This window comes from Siphateles boraxobius, unplaced genomic scaffold (genome assembly GCF_051911475.1).
Source record: "Siphateles boraxobius isolate OS27281-9 unplaced genomic scaffold, OSU_SipBor_1 130, whole genome shotgun sequence".
NCBI classification, from domain to species: Eukaryota; Metazoa; Chordata; class Actinopteri; order Cypriniformes; family Leuciscidae; genus Siphateles; species Siphateles boraxobius.
The window spans coordinates 30207821-30229523 of NW_027508734.1; the positions used below are offsets into that span (position 1 = coordinate 30207821).

The 21703-nt window shown below is 38.1% G+C and overlaps 1 protein-coding gene across 4 annotated transcripts in view; it reads left to right on the forward strand.

Annotated features, from left to right (window-relative positions):
• Nucleotides 1-21703, forward strand: part of lmbr1 (limb development membrane protein 1) — a 37364-nt gene that overhangs the window by 6428 nt on the left and 9233 nt on the right. For all 4 annotated transcript variants that reach the window (XM_077229110.1, XM_077229114.1, XM_077229112.1 and 1 more), the window contains 11 exons: nucleotides 612-715; nucleotides 7822-7948; nucleotides 8055-8123; nucleotides 8838-8902; nucleotides 9137-9209; nucleotides 13992-14081; nucleotides 15824-15900; nucleotides 16019-16096; nucleotides 19897-19970; nucleotides 20159-20249; nucleotides 20658-20724. In XM_077229110.1, the coding sequence (XP_077085225.1) occupies nucleotides 612-715; nucleotides 7822-7948; nucleotides 8055-8123; nucleotides 8838-8902; nucleotides 9137-9209; nucleotides 13992-14081; nucleotides 15824-15900; nucleotides 16019-16096; nucleotides 19897-19970; nucleotides 20159-20249; nucleotides 20658-20724 (915 nt within the window). The remainder of the gene's footprint in view (nucleotides 1-611; nucleotides 716-7821; nucleotides 7949-8054; nucleotides 8124-8837; nucleotides 8903-9136; nucleotides 9210-13991; nucleotides 14082-15823; nucleotides 15901-16018; nucleotides 16097-19896; nucleotides 19971-20158; nucleotides 20250-20657; nucleotides 20725-21703) is intronic.

A 21703-nucleotide genomic window follows, 5' to 3' on the forward strand; every position in this document is an offset into this window, starting at 1 on the left:
CTGTCATGCATTATGTGACTTTTACAGACTGTTGTAGAAATGAAATGCTACTTGTGTGCTGCTAAAGGTCTAATTATTTTCCTTTAAATGCAGCCCATTGTACCTGTCCTAGTGTCCTTGTGTTTCGTTTTTTGATCCGATTAAAGTTTATTGTGTGTTACATAGAATTTTACAGATTTTACAGTATATCCTTTTTTTTGTTGATCATTCTCTGAGTCCATACTTCTCCCATTTATAGTAATTTTATTACAGCTGAGGTATTTTTCTCCTTAGTTTCAGCCATGGCCACAAGGTGGTGTCCTATGTCTGTTATTCTCTGTGCAGTTTTTGAGTTGTTTTACATGATGAGAACATTTGGGGCTTTTGGAACTTTGAAACTTGAACTTTTTTTCATTTTCTTCATTGATTTTGGAGGGGAAACCTGTGGGATGGATTTAAACATGGCAAAAAGTTATAAACCGCACTAACTAAAAGCACAATCAAATTAGACATAATATTTACTGAACGAGGGATGAGGGGATGTTTTCCAAATGCTGTTATTATATAAAATTATATTGATCAGGTTAGTTAGCTGAACTTAAAGTTGAATGAACAGATTTCTCTTTGTTCAGGCCTGTGGAACCTGGTGTCCCTTTTCTCAAATCTCTGTCTCTTTGTGCTGATGCCTTTTGCCTATTTCTTCCTGGAGTCCGAGGGCTTTGCTGGTTCAAAAAAGGTATGTGGTAATGTGTGTTTGTGTGTGTTCTCCAATCTTGAGGCTTTGTGTTTATATACAATGACCAAGGACACATAAGATACTAAAGATATTTTTACACATTTGTACAAACCAATACTCCCAGCACACCCAAGTTTGTGCACTTACTCACCCTCGCTTACCCAAACACACACACACACGGTTTTATGTGTAACCATTTTAATTTAAGCCACTCCCCCACCCTAAAAAGATAAAAGTTCAAAAGCAGAGCGGTCTTATTTCTCCAGCTCATTCAACCTTATGTTATTAGTCACTCAAAGAAGGGCTGTCACTGGTGCTCATAGAGACCGTAAACCAGCAAACACACACCGTCACAATAGAGCGTGCAGATAAAAATGAAAGGGTGGGAGGGAATGCATCACGTTGCCCTATGTCTTACTCTCATCACAGTTTGAAGTCGCTCCTGGTTTATGTCCCTTCTGGCAAAGCTACATAAAGATTAGTTGCTACTGTAGTTTATGAGGGCTGCACTCATTTGTACGGGAGCAAGGCGTACTGCTTCATTTTGTCTCGTTTGCACCATGACTGTTTCTGGCCATTGATCAACCAGAAACACAGGAGAAAGGGAAGCACTGCTTTATGTTGGCCTACACGTCTTGGAATGACCAGTGAAGAGTATGTATGTGCGCACGTGTAGCAAAAAGAGAGGAAATGATCAGAAACTGCCGCTTGTATGAAAGCCCCCTGCTGATACAGGGAAGGGTTAAGTCGTCAACTGCAGAAGCCCATAAAATCAAGATTTCATGTTTTCTTTTTAAGTATAAAGTCAAATGGCCTGCTTGTGCCAGTCTCCATGTTAGATGGTTAAACGGGGACGTATATATGGCAAGTGTCATTCAGTAACTGGAGGAAATGAAACTGGGTAGTTTGTTAAAAGCTTGTGTGAGCTGTAGCTGATGTGTTTTATGAGCCAGTGTTTGTATTAGTACTTCATCAAATGTAATAAACAAAACCAACAATATCTGTAGAGATGAAAAGTGTGTGTGTGACTGGACTTTTTTTCTTTCTGTATCCACTTCCTGACTGCTAGTCAAAAGTTTAAAATGATTAAGATTTTTTTTAAATGCTTTTTGAAGAAATTTCTTCTGCTCACAAATGCTGCATTTATTTGATCAAAAATAGTTAAAACAGTAATATTGTAAAATATTACAATTTAAAATAACCGCTCTACTGTTATAACTTGTGGTGAAAATCAAGTTTTTAATGTTGTTTATATGTGTATGTGAGGTCAAATTCATAAGTCAACACCATTGCTGAGTATTTTCTTTTTGAGCATAACAGACTTCTTTCAAAAACATTAAAAACGTAATTATTTAAACCTTGTGTATATAAAATATTTGTCAAAAGCTTTATGCACCCAGTACACAATGTACGATTTTGGACTGTCCCAATGTTTATCCAAATGTTTCCATATTTGCCATGTAACATTTGGTTGCTAAACTGTTATGCATCATGTAGCTAAACAGGGCTTTGTAATCTAGAATCCACGTAAAACCGCATCCTTCACATGCACAAAAATGTGTTTGGTTGGTCATTGGGCAGACTGATTTTACAGCAGGCCATTTAAACTAAGCAGTGTAACTTTTATGTTTTGTTGACTGCATTTTAGTTTGATGATGAATGGCGAATCCTCATGTTCTGTTGTTTATGCTGCTATTTGTGCATGTAAAGCTAATCCCCATTTGTGGAATTTTAAATGGGTCACAGACACCCATGGAATCTAATTTAATCTAATCTTAACGGTTAATGATCAACTAATGAGCTTCAGTTGTCAGTCAAAATGATCAAAATGCTCTCATAACATTTCTCCTCCAGATTTACTATGCAAGTTCACACTAACTCAAAAACCTGCGTACACGAGACCTGACGTGAGATTTGATCCTAGTCTCCGCTCACGGAGCGGATGTTTTGTCATGTTTTGTGTGGAAATGACCGTACAGCCAGTTTTTTGTTGTACGTTCATTTGGTAAATGAGGCCCAGTGTGTTTGCTGCTACAACTTGCGTCCACTGACTAGCCAATAAAAATGCAGCATGAAATGGCATATTGATCAACGTGACATGGTACTAAAACTTAAAACTACTCTTTTCACCTCTTTTCCTTCGCCATGAACATATCCAAGTTCTCATTTGATCCCTCCCCTTTTTTTCCCAGTGCATATACCACAGCTACCACAATTGCCAAAGTGTGATTAATCTTGCTCTATTTGTTTACAACCAGCACATGCCGATGACATTTTATTCTTCTATACTAACTTGCGTTGTAGGTTACGATTCAATGGGTGTCATCATCGTACAGTCTACATGCATTTAGTACCCAATTTTATTAGATCTATGTTGTATATTGTAATTTGTAATGATTTTGTAGGATTGTTGAAAATCTACAGACTGTAGCAGGCATTATAAGGGTGCTTTGGATGGAAAGATGCATAGCCTAGGCCTGCAGTTCTGATCATGTACAACAGATGGCAGGATTATGATTTCAGTAAGCATGAACCGGATGCCTCAGTCAGTATCACATTAAAAAAACCTATGAGGAGGTACTTATGGCCTCCTAACTCATTACGATGCACCTGGTGATAGGGCTAGTAAAATGTATTGGTTATTATCACTATGCAAAAGGACTCTAACTTAACTGACTCCTTAGCATTCACACATGAATCTTTAACACAATGATCGTGTGTGTGTGTGTGTGTGTGTGTGTGTGTGTGTGTGTGTGTGTGTGTGTGTGTGTGTGTGTGTGTCAGTCTCTTCCTTTGTAGTCTGTCCACAATAGAACTGATATTTATTTTTGAGATGTGATTCTCGCTCCCAGGCTTTGCTTGCTAAGGCCATGACACTGTGTATTTACTCTGCCTGCGCCCCATTCTATACCCGTTTCTATGACAACATATGAGTTTCTCTATTTTGACGGTAAAAGGCGCAACACTGGATTGGATAATATCCTCCATTGTCAAACCTTAGAAAGCGTGAATGTTTGTATGTATTTCTTGTGAGGTTTACTTGAATGCAAATGAATGTGTGTTGACTGTTCAACTACCATCAGCACTGTTTGTGCAATAGTTTGGCTCTATTACACTAGATGCCTCAACGTATATTTTAGTGTGTTTGAACAACACACTGAAAAATGATTGCCTGCTTCCTTTTCTATTCATTTCTGATTTTTATCACTCTTAAACATTTTTTTGGCTTTTAACATCTTGCTGTTTGTGTTCTTGACAAACCCCAGATTAGTTCAGAAGCCGTTCTCAAAGGTCTTATTTGTTAGACACCTCATGCTAACAAGAAAAAGATGGTGACACTGTAGGAAGAGGGATAAAAAGAAAATGAAACACACCCACAAACTTCAAAAGTACTGAAGTGCCTTCCTCAAGTCATATATCCTGTTTTCTCGTCATTTTGACGGGCTTCTAATGTATTAGTCAGAATGGCACATCAATGGCCTGTGTGTGTGTTGATATACAGTGATTCATGTCCCCTTGCGTGCTCTGCGCTCTGTTTTGTGTCTCTGACACTGCTCTCGGTGTAGCAGGCTTAAAGAGAAGGTAATGACTACTGTTCATGCTAAGCCTTTATTGATGAGAGAGTTAGTAGTTCATGAGGGGAAATCGTAGTAGACAGGGAAAACACTGCATGTTTGTGAACGTGCCTGTTGTTCTGTCTGTTCTGCAAGGTCAGATCTGTTTTAACAATTTTCTCTAACTTCGTAGAGGTTCTTCTCTTTTTTCTTTGTGATCTCTCTCTCTCTCTCTCTCTCTCTCTCTCTCTCTTTCTTTCTTTTTTCTTTCTTTTTTCTTTCTCTCTCTCTTTCTCTCTCTTTCTCTCTCTTTCTTTCTTTCTTTCTTTCTTTTTTCTCTCTCTCTCTTTCTCTCTCTTTCTCTTTCTTTCTTTCTTTCTTTCTTTCTTTCTTTTTTTCTTGCTTTCTTTCTTGCTTTCTTGCTTTCTTGCTTTCTTTCTTGCTTTCTTTCTTTCTTTCTTGCTTTCTTTCTTGCTTTCTTTCTTTCTTGCTTTCTTTCTTGCTTTCTTTCTTTCTTTCTTTCTTTCTTTTTTTCTTGCTTTCTTTCTTTCTTTCTTGCTTTCTTTCTTTCTTGCTTTCTTTCTTGCTTTCTTTCTTTCTTGCTTTCTTTCTTGCTTTCTTTCTTTCTTTCTTTCTTTCTTTCTTTCTTGCTTTCTTTCTAGAAAAATAAGTTTTCCATTTATGCTTGTTACACAGACAGTCATTTTGGGCATGAAAGAGAGAGAACAGTTTGTGACCCTGAAGCTGAATGAGGGTGTGTAAGGTCAGGGAGAGCACTCTTAGGTGACTCAGACCAACAAAACATGCATAAATGCAAACATTCGCTTTTATATCTCTCTCCTTGTCTCTCTCTCTCTCTCTCTCTTGGACACACACACACACACTTGGAAGTCAACCTGGTATTAGCAGCGGTCCGAATAGAGTATACTGCAGTGTGTGTGTATGTGAAAGAGTGAGATTGTGTGTGTGTAAGGACTAGATGCTGAATATTTTAGAGTTACTATATTAAGCAGTGCTCACATTTAGATGGGCAAAAGTAGAAGAGTTCAACCCTTCTCTGGCTTCTCTGCCACGTGTCTCTCTCTCCTTCTTAGATACCAGAATGGTAGAGCTTCACTTTTAAAACTCTTTTCTTGCCTATATTTGTTTTCTTGTTCGAAATACAAGTAACTTTAGAAAAATAGCCATGTGACATCACATCACCAAATGCATATAATCTCTTTTTGTGTGTGTGCAGATTTTCAGTTATTTATTGACACTGATTTTTTTTGTAACTCATTCATTCACAGTTCAAATATAAAAGGTTCAAAATCCATTTGGGGAGACTGATATGTGGCAGATGTTGTTCATCAGGAAGTCACTTGGAGGTGCTCTAGATTCTCTTAATATCAAGAAAAGCTGTTAACTACTGCACATACATAAAGTGCCTTAAGGACAGAGACTGAGACAGGCTTGTATTAAGGATGCAAGGAATGTAGACACTTGTAAGAGTATAGAAGGGCCAGTTGGGTTTAAGGTGAAGGGAAATAATCCTAATGGTTTCAGTCAGATGTGTAATTGCTGGATTAAATTACTGCTTATTAGTGTTGCACATACTTGCTTGTAGAGTTGCATGATAATGGTTAAACTGATAATCATGATTATTTTGTTCAAATTATAATTGATTTATTAATCACAATTATTCTCATTTGGTATGTATATATATATATACATTATTGTATATATTACACACACACACACACACACACAGACTTCATTTAAGCAAGTATGATGGCTTCATCACACGGGAAATCAATACAAAAATAATGGAGGTTTCAATACATTATGTTCCTAACATTTCAATAATTCCAAATGATGTACATTTTTACTTTGTATTGTAGCACAGAGGTCGCACGTACCCCATTTATTCTCCAACCATGATCGCAAAACAATATGGTCAAGAATCATGTTTGAATTTATTACAGATCGTCACAGAGACTGTTCGCTCGCAGATTTAGGAGCAGCAAATTGCACGCTACCTCATGAAGAGAAACAAACTGGCTGTATGACACTTTCATTGGAACAGAATTTCACAATCAACATCGCTTAACTCCAACATGCATGTTTGTCAGTGTTGTCAGATCATCATTGCTTTTTTGCTGCGCAGAGATATGCACAGATGTGTTGCCAGATTGGGAAGATGAAAGTAAAACACTGGGCAGAAAAGACCCATTTAGGGGATTTATTCTCTTGAAATCTGACAACCTCAAGCAGGAAAGATAGTGGAGGCTTATTACCAATGCAAATAATAAATAAGTAAAAATAAAAACATTTTAAGGACAAATAATCAGTGGGGCAAATATTGCAATGAATATTTTTAATTAATTGAGAGAAGCAGAAATTATCATTATTAAAATATGATTAATCGTGTAGCACTTTTTTCTTTCTTTTTTTAACTGTGATACTTTTTAGGATTCTTTGAAAACAAAGTTCAAGAGAACAACATTTTTTTTATAGAAAAATACAAATTCTTTACATTGATTAAAAGTCGCAAAAGTTATAATAAAAGTTTGCTTGACAATAAGGTTGCAATAGTTAAATGCTTTAACTAATATTAACTAACAATAAACAATACATGTATTACATTATTTATTAGTCAATAAAAATACAACTGTTCATTGTTCGTTCATGTTAGCTCAGGTCCATATTAACAGATGCAACTTTTGATTTTAATAATTTATTAGTAAATGTTGAAATTAACATAAAATAAGATGAATAAATGCTTTAGACGTATTTAATATTGTTAGTTAATGTTAACTGATGGAATTAATTAATGTTAACAAATGGAACCTTATCGTAAGGTGTTACCAATTTGTTTTTAAAAAGTCTTACTGACCCCAAACTGTTGCACTAGTTTATGTGCGTGTTTTCTGCATAGTGAAAGATCGGACTTGTCACAATCTTGCAGTTTACAATCGTGCTATAACATCATCAATATCTAGGTTCTGTGGAAACAAAGCAAATCAGTATAGGAGTTAAATGCCACACATCAGGAAATTACTAACCCAGAAAAATCTCCTAATAGTTTCCAGATGAGCCTCTGGAGTTAATCTCAGACAGTAGTAGTCACCTTTTTCATTTTAGCCGCAAACTCGGACCGGACATGTTAATAACAGTTCATATAAGTGTGCATGTCAGTGAATGAGAGGGAGGAAGGTCATTAGTTTCTTTGTATCTGTTTGTGACCTATTGTTGTGTGTGTGTTTGTGTTTGGAAGGGGGCTTGACATTGAGGCAGTGTTATAGGGAAGTCCCGGTGCTGCCAAATTTCCAATTAGAGCCTCATTTACACCTGTGTGTGTGTGTGTGTGTGTGTGTGTGTGTGTGTGTGTGTGTGTGTGTGTGTGTGTGTGTGTGTGTGTGTGTGTGTGTGTGTGTGTGTGTGTGTGTGTGTGTGTGTGTGTGTGTGTGTGTGTGTGTGTGTGTGTGTGTGTGTGTGTGTGTGTTTGAATCACTCTTGGCTACAGCCATAAGTAAACTTGAAATCATTAAAAAGGGTGTTTGTTGGTTTCAGGGCATAAAGGCTCGAGTGCTGGAGACATTTGTCATGCTTTTTCTGCTGGGTCTCCTCATCCTGGGCATTGTATGGGTGGCGTCCGCTCTCATCGACAATGATGCGGCCAGTATGGAATCGCTCTACGGTATCTCTTTTATCCCTCCTCCTGCTGCTGTGGATGCATGCATGTGATGTAATCAGATATGTATTGATCTGTGGTTTACTGTGCCTGTCTCATTCTCTCATTCTAGATTTATGGGAGTTTTATCTGCCGTACCTCTACTCCTGCATCTCTCTGATGGGTGGCCTATTGCTGCTTAGTAAGTTCACAGGAAACCTTCGCTTCCGCATTTAGCCTTTATTGACCACCGGAACTTCCAGTGCAGCGCAGTGTATAGACATTGTAAGGAAAATGAAGCACTGTCTGAACAGTGACAAGTCAGTGTTTGTAGATTGAATATTGCACTTTTCTTCTAAAGTTTTAAATTTGAACGTTTTGAGTTTAACCAGGGAGATATTTTGAATATTTATGATATGTTCATGATTTTGCTGGCGATATAAAATTTAAGCAACACTGTGAACGAGGCGATTGATTTTAAGCCATTCATGTGGCATTTAAAATGTTTTAGTAAGTATGTAGGTAAATGTTTTATAAACAGTGAAAAACAGTGTGGAAAACCTAACTAGAATTTTACTGTTTTAATACTTTGAGCAGGTTGAATCTTCTTGGCTGAGGTGTCTGTTTGGTTAAAATGGTTCCTCTCATTGAAATGATTTCAAATTATGGTGTTTTTTGTGTCAACATGGCATACAAGGCTGAAAATGATCAAGAAAATATATTTTTAGTTATATCGCCCACCCCTGCTGTCACTCAAAATGCCCTTTTCACTTGTTTCACTCACTGTAACCCACTGTAAAAGTAGTTACATAAACTTGAACTCTTTAGTTCAAAGGTTGCATTCATACTCTTGCCTTAGAAAAGCATAAATGAGCATGTGTGTGGTTTTAAGCAGCTTCTTGTCTCATCTCATCAGTGTGTACTCCAGTGGGAATGTCACGTATGTTCACAGTGATGGGCCAGTTACTAGTCAAACCCACAGTAAGTACAATTACACTCTGTGTGTGTGTGTGTGTGTGTGTGTGTGTGTGTGTGTGTGTGTGTGTGTGTGTGTGTGTGTGTGTGTGTGTGTGTGTGTGTGTGTGTGTGTGTGTGTGTGTGTGTGTGTGTGTGTGTGTGTGTGTGTGTGTGTGTGTGTGTGTGTGTGTGTGTGTGTGTGTGTGAAGATCCGCTCTAGCATTGTCCCCCACACACTCCCTCTCTTTCTCCGTGTAGATTTTAGAGGATCTGGATGAACAGATTTATTGTATACAGCTGCAGGAAGAGGCCCTGGAGCGTAGACTCGATGGTGAGCGTGTTATTTTTATATATTTATTTTTTATGAAGGGGCAAATGCATTATATAATCTTGGGGATAAATGCATTGCTAAAAAAACAATGGTCATGTTTCATGGTTCAGCCTGGTCGACCAGCTACTGTCCAGTTGAGATTGAGCCACTATCACACATCACCATGCCACCCAGATGACAGATCTGACATATTAATCCTTAAAGGGGTGGTAAAACACGATTTCACTTTTCTAACTTTGGCTAGTGTGAAATGTTGCTGTTTGAGCATAATCAACATCTGCAAAGTTACAATGCTCAAAGTTCAAAGCATAGGGAGATATTTGCTTTTAAAGAAAAGGACTACAACAAACGGCTGGTAGGGACTACATGACATTCCTCCCGGGTTAGTGACATCAGTAACCCTAAAATGTACATAAACCCCGCCCCCGGGACAAGTAGTCCATGTTGAGAAGAGGAAAAGTTGTTGTATAAGAGTTCATTTGTGAGTCAGCTCAAACTTTAGCATCCTTCTTTTCACATGCAATAGAAAGTCACTCTGTGTGCATCTCACAAGAGTTCCTATATGAGCGATTAATAGATTATCATGACAGAATATCCTAATTGAAGATAGTTAACTCCACATCAGCAACATAAATTCATCAACTAACCATTCAGAGACGTCCTGTTGCAATCTACATATTGTCACTTCTTCTTGAGTCTCTCCATCTTTGTCTGACTCTGTTTTAACATTAAAGGCCGAACAGTTTCTGTCATTTTAGTTTGTCTGCGTGAGGTAATCACAGCTGCTAACACACAAGAGCTCTTGAAACCCCACCCTCTGAGGCAGCTCATTTGCATTTAAAGGGCCAGGCACAAAACGGTGCGTTTTTGCTAACCCTCAAAAAGTGACAACTTTAACATGCTATATAAAAATATCTGTGGGGTAATTTGTGCTAAAACTTCACACACACACTCTGGGGACATCATAGATTTATCTATACATAAATTTATTTTATTTTTTTATATAAATTTATATAAATTTATATAAAGATTTATTTATACATCTTGTGAGAAGGGCATTTTACCACCCCTTTAAACATGATGCACTTCAATTTTTGTTCAAAAGAAAGGATTAAATTAAATTAAATATATTGCTATCTCCCTTCATTGACCTGCTTCTGTTCTAATAGAATGATGTCCCTGGCCGTTTAACCTTCCACTTCCTTTAACACCCTCCTATTCATGTGAGAAATCATACCCATGCACTCTGATTCATTTTGTGTGTACATGATGTTTATTACAACAACTTTTTCCGTATATTTTGTATATATATATTATACCCCCCCAGTAATTAGACTCATGTAAGTTTCATTAAACCAGTTTTTAAGAATTAAAGTACAATCAAGAAATTTCCAGCCAAAGCGTATCGTTTATTTATCTATTTACTTAAATGAATGTAGAGGCTGTTGCACTGTGATGTAGCACTGTATGTACTGCTACTTATTGTTGATTAGAACCACTAGTAAACAGGACTTGGTGGAGCAGCCACATTAATCGGAGTCAAAACCAGGGACTCCAGTGATCTTGTTTAAATCAATTAAGTAACTATTGAAACATCATAAAAGTAGGATTTAAAGTTTAAACTACTACAAACAAGCTACGTAGCTGCTTAAATCTGAGTGCCGGAACTCTAGGTCATTGCTGTCATGACACTCACAAACAGCACTGAAAACACACTTTGGCTGGTACAACTTGAATTTAAACTTTCATTAACTTCAGGATATACAATAAAGGAATTGTAATTGGCTGCTTTTTCTGCAGAAAGCTGATCTCTATTGATGCGTCTAGTTTTTTATCGATCATTTATTGGTAAAGAGTGCCATACCTGGCGAGCCACATGATTTTTGTCAAAGAGCCAGGTGTGCCTCGCGAACCGTAGGTTCCCGACTGCTGCCCTACACAAACATCCACACAATGCAGGAAGTGTTTAGGCTTAAAGCCAAACTAGACTTTAGCTTCAACTCAAGCACGCAACAGAGTGTACAGATGCCAGTCAACATAGAACATGTGCTTTTTCTATTGAATTCACGGAGGTAAGGTAGATCATCTTAACTGATAGTACCCAGTTGGACAAATCCCATGGATGAATTTCAATAGCCTCTCATTTGGTTGTTTGGTTCTGTATTGTTAGCACCAAAGGCAGATTTGCTTTGAACACCTGATAAAATAATTGTAATCGGTCTTAACGATATTCGCTTTTTTTGTGGTGGTTGTTTGATGTGAACCGCAGTGGCAGTCACTATGATTGGGTGACAAAAGGCCACTAGGGATGCGGAATGCAATTTTGGCAAAGCATAAGAACTCTGCGTTATAGGAAGATCTCGCTCGGGCGTTACAGAGAGAACGAATTTACCTTATCAGGAATTTAAGGAATTTTTGTTCTTTTCTTCTTTTGCACCAGAAAATAAAAACCTGAGGTGAGGTTGAGGGGAAGAGAGTTCAAGAGGAAACTGTCTACTTTGCTTTACTCTCTTATCTGTGTTCTATCTAATAAGAATTACCCAACTGACTGTAACTTCATTTAGATACTACATGCCTGCACACGTTCTCTTGCAGGTCTTTGATATGGGCTAATTGATAAGCGTGTTAATTATCCCATTGATCCAGTAATCTGCATCTGATGTCAACTTTACGGTCCTTAAATTGAGGCCATTAATCCAGATCACTGCATTTGGTGTCTATGTGTTGTATTTTGAAGTATTATTTTGAATGCATTCATGTAGTTGTGTGTGTGTGTGTGTGTGTGTGTGTATATGTGTGTGTGTGTGTATTGCTATGTGTGAATGTCATTCTATGTATGCATTAGTGCACTTGTTTACGCAATGTGAGGGGATCTTGTGGCTGTGTGTTTAGGTGCATTTGTCTGAGTGTATGCTTTCATATTAGCCTTTCATGAAATTGCAGGCATTTGTTTGTCCTCTGTCTTGGCTCTTGCTATGCTTTTCTCTGTTGCCCAGATGCGCAGTGGCAGGGTGACCTTGCATAAACTCTCCTCGGTACCGGATGGCTCTCTGCTTTGCATAATTACCACTGACGTAATGCAGAACCGGCTGAAGTTTCTTTAGAAAACAATGACATCATCTCCTTTCCTTCTGCCAGCATCCCTCTACTGAGTTGCTGCTGACCAGCACCTTTATCACCTTAATTGAAGGGCTATAAGCAAGAATTTAGTCAAGTGTTTCCTAATCTTCTTTTTGGAAATGATTGACTAATGCTGATTTTAACGAACTATTGGAATTATTATTCCATAAAACACATTTGACAAAAAAGACTCTGTTGTTCGTTATCTCAGTTTTTGCTCACCTCATGTTAGCCCTTTAAGGCAACTGTGAGCCATGTTTGGCAGAACAATCCAGTCCTGATCAGCTAATAGTGACACTTCCTATTTCAATGTTCTCACAGTTTTGGTTGGAGGGTACAGATTTTCCCTAAAAATCACTGGTATGGACAAGTACACGATCAGGAACCCACCTGTTGTGTTTTTTTTTCTTTTAATAGATTTCTTTATGAACCTGAACCTCTACCAGACAGGGCGTGGTACAATCATCATAATAATAATCACGTTTTGATCAAAGTGATTGACTTCTCAGCCCCATGTCGGTGAAAAGATGAAAGATTGTGTTTTTATTGCACGCCAGTAACGGTGTAACACTGAACTAATTGCTGCTGATCTGCCAGTGTGTGTCCCCCAAGGCTGTGCAAACCAATCCTTTGCTTTGAGGAGCAAACGAACCACTGAAACAGGGAAAAAAACAAATAAAAAAAAAAACACCAGAATGAAACGGATAAATGAGAGCTAAATGAGACAGAAGTCTGTGGTTTTCCTGGAGAACCCCTCTCTGGTTTTGCCCTCTCACTCTCACCTCCTGACACACACACACACACACACACACACACACACACACACACACACACACACACACACACACACACACACACACACACACACACACACACACACACACACACACACACACACACACACACACACACACAGTCAGTGTTTTGAAGAAACCTCAGTCCCCTCTTCCGTCAGAACCAGTTGCAGCATGCACACGTCTGGCCTAAACCCAAAGTATACCTCAGTTCTTATGCGAATACTGCATTTGAGTCCAGCCAGATGCATAGGCGGTTTGACACATGTGCACTAGATTCTTTGACCAGTGTCTGTGCTATTTCTCTCCAGAAGTTATGACCTATAAAAAAATTGACCTAAAAGTATCAAACATGTTCCTTTCCGTGAAATATAATGATTTAATGTAATTACTCACTTTTTTAAGGCAATAATTAACTTTTCAAAGCATTGTTTTCCAGCACTGTTAACCACATTTGAGATTGCTGTTGTGTGGTGCTCATGAGATTTTCTCAAATGTTGCAGATGTTGAAAGTGGCAGAATTAGCGAAGCAGAATAGAACATTATAGAAATAATGCTGAACTGTGGTGACAAACCTCCTGCAGGGTATTTCGCTCAGTCTCACTTCTTGGGCGTCCAGATATTGAATTGTAGATATTGAATCTCCACTCCATGAAAGCTGTTCTTTCTTGACAGACTTTCTGACAAATGGTGTGATGTATTAATTATGTACTTGAGTGAGGGAAAAGATAACGTTCAAACCACTGATTTATGTTCACATCACTAATGTTTCCTTTGATCTTTTTTTACAGAAGCTATTAATAAGCCAAGGTAAACAGAATGAAAGTATCTTTCTTTTGTTCCGCTCTTTCTGTCTTCTGTCACTCAGGTATGATGTCAAACTCTTATTTCCTTGGAAACTCTCAGCACCATCTCTATAAAGAGCTGGACAACATTCGCAATCAGAGGAACAAACTCGGTGAGAGATGTTTTTAACAACGTGATATTAAACTAAATTGAACCATGATTATGAACTGTCAGTTTAAAATATGTGTAGGCTGCAGTATCCACTCATAATAATGTTGAATTGCAAAGTGTGTGCATATTTGAATGTGAACAGTCATTTGGAGTGGGGCCAGATGGGGTATAGCTGTATCATTTTCGACGTCAGCTTGTGTTTTGGGGTATTATAAATGATTCCAGAGAGACAAGCAGTTGGAAGGAGAGGAGGCCACAAAGGCACTTAGGATATTGGAGCGTGATGCAAACTTTATTGTGGCTGTCTCTCCAAGTGCGGTCATTAATTTAGAGGCAGCATGGTGCATATGCAGGGAACCCAGCCAACCTCAGAGCCGGAGCAGATTCAGAGCGGGAGATGTTGAGAAGGAGAGAGTAGAGGACAGAGCGGCACGGGAGTGACAGACACCGAGATAGAGAGAAGATGTTCTAATCTAGACTCACTTCATGAGTGGAGCAGGAGAAGCCTTAATGTTTGAGTTTTTCCATCACTGTTCTAAACTATATCGAAACCTCTGAACTATAGGCATGCTTATATGTAGCCATAATTCAGTAAACCCAGAAATAACTGGTAGCTGTTATCTCTACACACTAAGGAATTGGCCAATATACGATAAGTATTTTAATTGTCTTAACTGTCACTTTTGATAAATGCATCCTTTTATAAAAAAAAAATCCCAAACCTTCGAACAGTAGTATATGGCCACATTCACACAGCAACAGAATACGGTTCTCAGTCCTGTATTTGACTCCTTAATACGGTTACGTTCACACACAGAACTGTTACGGGAGTGACAACCGCATTCTATAACCGAACTCTCACACGTAAATTTTCAGGCCTCCCACCCGCATTCTCGGGAAAACCAGCGCTGCGCGAATTGAAGCATTCTGGACAACTAGTTGTCTGTCGCGTCATACTGTGCGAGAGAGTCGCTCTGTGCTGCGCAAATGCATGTCTACCGTGAGTTTTCTTGAGTCTTTTCGGTCATATCACAGAGATATGAGCTGTGTGTCATCTAAAGGCTTAGATCCAGTCACTGTTTCTCCACCGGAGCTACTCCCTTCAGTTTTGTGTTCTACACGCAACTCAAATGCTCCTCTCTACACCCAGATATAAAAGCTGCTGTCGGTTAATAAAGATTTGATGGATGAACCGATTAAACTCTTGTTGTGTCAAAAGTGATAAGACTTTTCAGTTTAATGGACGACGCCATCTTTTTTCAATATTACCATGTAAGAGAATACGGGCTTGACCCCCGTTACACGTTCATACAGACAGTTTTCAAGACGCTACTGCAAGTTGCTGTGTGAACAGGACATTTCGAGACACGCACCTGTAAGTTGTCAATTCAAAAAACTGACATTGTAAATGTAGCCTTTTATGTGTGACACTTGACAATAAGTTTAATTAGTTAATGCCCTTGGTATCATGATCTAACCATGAACAATACTTTTACAGCGTTTATTAATCTTTTAGATTAATGTTAATTTATACATAGACGACTACTGCATTTTAACATTTTTAAAGTTATTTTATTTATACATTTAGTTTAATGTAATATTAATAAATTAGTATTATGAATGTATTTTGAACAAATATGAATTAACTAAGAAAGGTAGTATATATTTATAGATTAACATGAACCTAGGTTAATAGTCAGAGATATGTGCACTAAAATCGTTTCTCTCATCCCTCGGTCCTAGAAAGGAGAAAGAAGGCCTCAGCGTGGGAAAAGAACCTCCTTTACCCCATAGTGATGCTGATCCTTCTTGCTGGAACGGTATGCATTTTAGACTTTGCAGGGTTGAACCACAAAGCATATGACTTGATGCAGTTTATTTTATGAGATAGTTTTGTTTCCTTCTGCTGTTTATAATGCTTATGCTTGCTGCTTACAGGCGATTTCTGTTCTCCTGGTTGCTCTGAACATTGTGTACTTGCTCGTTGATGAGACGGCTATGCCAAAGGGTTCAACGGTAAGAAAAATGCAAGTCAACAAACCAATACTCTGCTTTTCTGGATTTTTCTTTCACTTGTTGCCGCCTCCTCTCACTACTGCTGTGTCCTGCTAAAATCATGCTTTGCGTCGAAACAAACTGATTTCCTGATATGCTCAGGTGTGTGCTATAGAAGAAAAGGCCGGTCGAGATGTGTATCATGTCGCTGCTGTTTGATGCTCTTTATCAGAGTTGTGCTCCTGTTCGCTCTGCTTGATGTCAATTCAAAGCCACTCACGCACTGTACGTGTGTGAAACTCTACACACAGACCTCATTTGTTTTAACTGGGGGTTTTGAGTACTTGACCGAAGTCCTTTCAGCCAAACTGCTGCAATGAAACCATAATTTAACCTTTAAGCAGTTATGCACTGTGAGAAGACCGTGTCAGTTTTCTCTTTTGACAAGGTAATTACAAGCTACGGCTGGTTAAATTTGGGTCCAAGTCAGTTTACCACTCATTTGAGCTTGGAAAGGTAAATGCTTTAATAGGTCCATGGGAACCGTTACGTAATTTCCTGTTTTTTATTTTAATTAGTTAATTATTTATTTAATGAACATTTTGTTCTCACTCTTTCCTTCCCTCCATACAATGATGCTCTTATCTCACCTTACTTCACCACTCCCACCTGCTGTCCTTGCTTTGCACATTTTCCTTTTTCTTCCCACAACAAAGGAAAGGCAGATCCCTTTTCTGGCCACGGTTTGACAGTGTTGAGCTTCTCTATTAGAGTGCCCGCTTCACATTCTAATTATTTTATTAGTGTCGATATTTGCCTTGGCATGATGCTTGACTGAAAATCCCCCAAATTACACTTGTCACAGTGTTCAGAGACGAAGGGCCCCCTTGACAGGCTGGTTTAATGGTTTATGCGTTTGATGAGCTGGACTGGTGCCATGCTTATGATCTCGCGTAACCACGACAACCCAGCAGTGGTGTCTCTACGTCTGTTTGATGGTTTTTACGTCGGGTTGGGATGTGGTGGGGCGTAGGCCAGCATTCCACAACAATCTTAAGAGAGATTGATGCGAGTTAAGGTAACTAGGTTAACGCAGAGACCGTCAGATAAGGGAGGGTGTCGTAAATGTGGCTATGAGGTAAGGAGATCTAATGCAATGGCACTGCTTGCATTAAGCTGTCTGATGCACTGTTGCTAATGACTGCCATAAAAGTCTTATTGCTGTCACTCCCCATGGATTCAGAGTTATTGTCGATGCTAAAAACAGCCTCATTAATGTCCGTTTCTCATCCGAACTCATATCTCGCATGTCATACGGAGCAGAAGGAGTGATGGAATGAAACAAGATGAGTGAGAAAGCAAGGGATATCATATTTCTCTTTTTGACCTCTGAACCTTTTGATAAGAGTCGACAGATGGCATTTAGCCCCTAACCATAAGCTTTCTAAAAAAGAGAGAATGTAAAAAAATCTAATCATGATTAGTTTTTTAAAAAGTTTTTTCTGTTATTATACAACATCAGAGGTAGCTGAGGCACATCAAAACATGTAGTGTAGTTATAACACACCTGAAGGATGGTAAACACACAGATATCCTTAAACTCACTCAATCACAGGTGTTAAGCAGGCCAACAAACACCTGACACAGCTCTGAGCATAAAAGGAGATTTCAGATGCTTGTCCAGTTCAATAATATCAGTCGGTTTATGGTTAGAAGTTAAATGACAGTCAAGGATGGATGTGGAGTGAAACTGTGTGTGTGTACATATGTATATATAACATTACATTAACTTGCATTAACCTAGATTAAAAAATGCTGTTAAAAAAATTCCAAAAATAACTAATATTTACAAGATGAAACTAATTGTTACGTGTAACGCTTTACAATAAGTTTAATTATACATTCATACATGCATACTACATACTAGAGCTGCACCATGCCGGATAAATTGGGAATCACAATTTTTTGTTTAAAATAGAGATCATGATTCTGAATGGACAACTAAACAAAACATTTACTAAAGGTTCTGACAACATGTTTATTGCTGCAGTCTATTTAAACAATTGGTTTGAATTAATGATTTAATAGCTCAATCATAAAGACTTCGCTTGTTTCATTACTGGATGAATCAGTGTTTTTGAATGAATCTCTTGAATTAATGATTCAATAAATACATTTTTTAGCAGTCACTTGTCACCAACTACTGGTGTAATAATGTAATTGATACAATTTGAAGTGCCAATTTACTTTCAAAAGGTGAATTACTCTGATGTCTGCGGAAGTGATCAAATAGTGTTTATATCCCATAGACTTTTATCACAGTACTTCTGTGATTTTATTTATTGAACCAGGAAGGTCCCATTGAGATACAAGATCTCTTCTACCAGGGAGGCCCAGTGTGGTTAAAAGACTGTTTGTGAAGCGCTTTCATACCTATAGCCTACATGACAACTGCTCTCTCTGGCTCCATGCAGCCCGACACGGAATTGAATGTTCGCTGTGATCGTACTTGTCAAAGTTTTAATAGACATGGCTGAATCATTGTCATTTAGGAATAAGATTATGTGGGTATTTGAATCGAGATTGTGATCGTTTAATGATTAATTGTGTAGCTCTACTACATGCTATATAAATATACACTCACACAATATTATAATTATAATTCTTAGCTCACATAGCTAGGATGAAACACTCTCATTGGTGTTTATGCTATTATTGAGCAAGTGAGAATTGGTTGTGGTTTTATGTTTGATCACATTACCTATTTTGGTCTCATTTCACATTAACTACAAGCTAACTTTCTTGGATGATTCAGAAATATAAAGTGATTATATTTTACATGTCAGTGTTTAGTTAAGCTTCTCTGAAGAAAGTTTACATGTGATTAAAAAAACAGTCCTGACATCAGCAAGACTGACATTATAAAATCTGGTTCAGATTTTATCTAATCCAGTTAAAAAGATCATCATAAATATTTGTATATGCTCTGTTGATTTTGAATTGGTCTTCTGTCAAGTGCACATCATTAGAATGTGACTGATGATTGATTTTTATTTTATTTATTTATTTTACTTGTCAAGCCCAGACTAAGATTGTTTTACTTTGATAAATGATGTCAAATAAATCTTGGGCTTTTATTGTAATAATTCTAATCCAAACCTTTAGATCACATCAGTGACTTCAGAAGATATTAAAGGCCTGAGATTGAAAAACTTTGTTTGCCAACGCATTTGTTTTGGTTTCTTTTTTCCAAATTTTTCTCCACATTTTTGGCAGCCATTCATTCAATGCAGGCTCTTACTGTAAGAGCACTACTGCTTTTTCATTCTTTTCTCTTTTTTTTTGTTTGAACACCTGCTCGCATATTATGCGTGTGTGAGCAGCGGTGAATTTAAAAAGATTTCTTTCATCTGCTTCCATTCATTTCTTCGCCAATTTCACTCTGTCTGTCCTCATTGGTGAGAGGGGATTCTTCGCTAATCTGAGCTTTATACGTTTTATTTCTTCATAATAGCATTCACTCAGAACAGCTCCAAATATTTGTGCCGCTTTTTTCTGCCCACACCGCCTGAAGCACTGAGGTGTCAACACTGTAGTCTTATTTAGATTAACAGCTTCAGTTGTAACAGGAGCCTTTGCGTTGGGCATGTCGCTAAAACACGTTCACTACATGCAGTTACTCCATGTAAGAGTATTGCCTCAGTCCAGAACCTAAACCTGCGATTATCAGAGTCATACAATAAAACACATTTTATATGGGGAAATAATTTAAGTTTATGAAAATAACCTTTGACAGTAACTTTCACTCTTTGTTTTGGCAGGAGAGAGATATTGGCAATGCCTCTTTATCCACATTTGGAGTTGCCCAGGCAGTTATTGAAATTATTCTCATGTTGTATCCTTTGCTGTGTGTGATTTCTCAAATTGTGCATGAGCTGTAGTCTAGTGTTTGATCACAGATTGTGTGTGTTTAGTGAAGGGACTCGAGTTGTTTGCTTATGATTGTCGTGAGTGTGTTCTAGAGTGAAATGCTAGTAAAGGGTTTGACGAGAAACCTCTGTGTTAGTCTTAACTCTTGAACAGTTATCTGATGGTCTCGTCTGTGGTTGGCTTCTATAGCCTTCGCATCTTTCAGGAGCTCACTCCCAGAAAGGACGACACTACCATGACAACGGTAGGATCTGCAACACTGCTTCAGTTTTATGGCCTGTTGACACTTAGTCAGATGGGAAAATATTCACCAACAGTTCATTGTTCATGCTATTCTCTAAAAAAGGTTAAATACCTGAATTTATTGTTTAGCATCTGAATACAAAAATAACCTTACCTCCCAATTATTGCATTATAATATTTTGTACTTAAATGTATAATTACACTGTAACAAGGACACCTTAAAATAAATTTTACCCTTACAATTTATATTATTATTATTTTGCTGAAAAAATGGTCATGTTGCATTTAGTTATATTTTTTTTTTTTTGACCAAAGACATTGACTATGGAATATTTAGTCATTTTATGTTTAATTTGGAATGATGGAAATGCTTCTTAGAACATTTCTCTTGTTTTTCCTTTTCTTGTAGATCATCGGTTGCTGTGTATCTATTCTAGTGCTGAGCTCTGCCTTGCCTGTCATGTCCCGAACACTTGGTAAGATCCTCCTTGCATGCATGCATACACTATCCTTCATAAGCATCTGTGTATTTCTTGGGGTTGCCATTAACATGCCATGCAATGTTTGTTTGTTTGTTTTTGGATACTGCAATTGTTCTACACTGTCCAGCTGCACTGACGTACTTGCAACTTACATATACCTGCAAACTAATTTTTCACTGTTAAGATTTAACAAGTAACATTCCAGTAGGATTTGCCATAGAGATTTTACACAAGAATGGAGAGAGAAAAAGGACAGACAAGCAGCCGTCAACAATAGCTGCAATAAACAACATGGCAAGCTACAGAGACAGCTGTTCAAATAGCTTTGTGTGTGTGTGTGTGTGTGTGTGTGTGTGTGTGTGTGTGTGTGTGTGTGTGTGTGTGTGTGTGTGTGTGTGTGTGTGTGTGTGTGTGTGTGTGTGTGTGTGTGTGTGTGTGTGTGTGTGTGTGTGTGTGTGTGTGAGTACAGTGACTCATTGGGATCTTCAGAAAAATATCAACATTACTGCTGTGCTGTATTGAATAGATGAAAGGAGAGGTTGCATAGAGAAGTTTTTTGCTTTTCTTGACCTAAGAATTTCATCCACTTTGTTCATATGAGCTGCTTTTCCACCGTCGAGCCAAACGGTTCTAAGAATGGTAAGGAACGGTTCCAGTTATGTTCCACTTGAGCCTAGTACAGCACGGCATGATTACAAACCGTTCTGAGCCCGGAATTCTCAGCACGGTTGGCTGAACTGTGCAGCTAGAATACGTGTAGTGATGTCACCACTCAGGATTGGTCACTTATCTGTTGCCTGGCTACCAGTTTCTCTGTAGCTGGCTAAGCGTGCTATTTGAGCGACAAACACAAATTAATACAATTTAAAGAAATATCTGATCATCCTCCATAACGCAGTATATTTACATCTCATATCATCAGTAAATAGCCAAGGCAAAGACTGACACATTTGTATTACACTCCAGAGAGTGG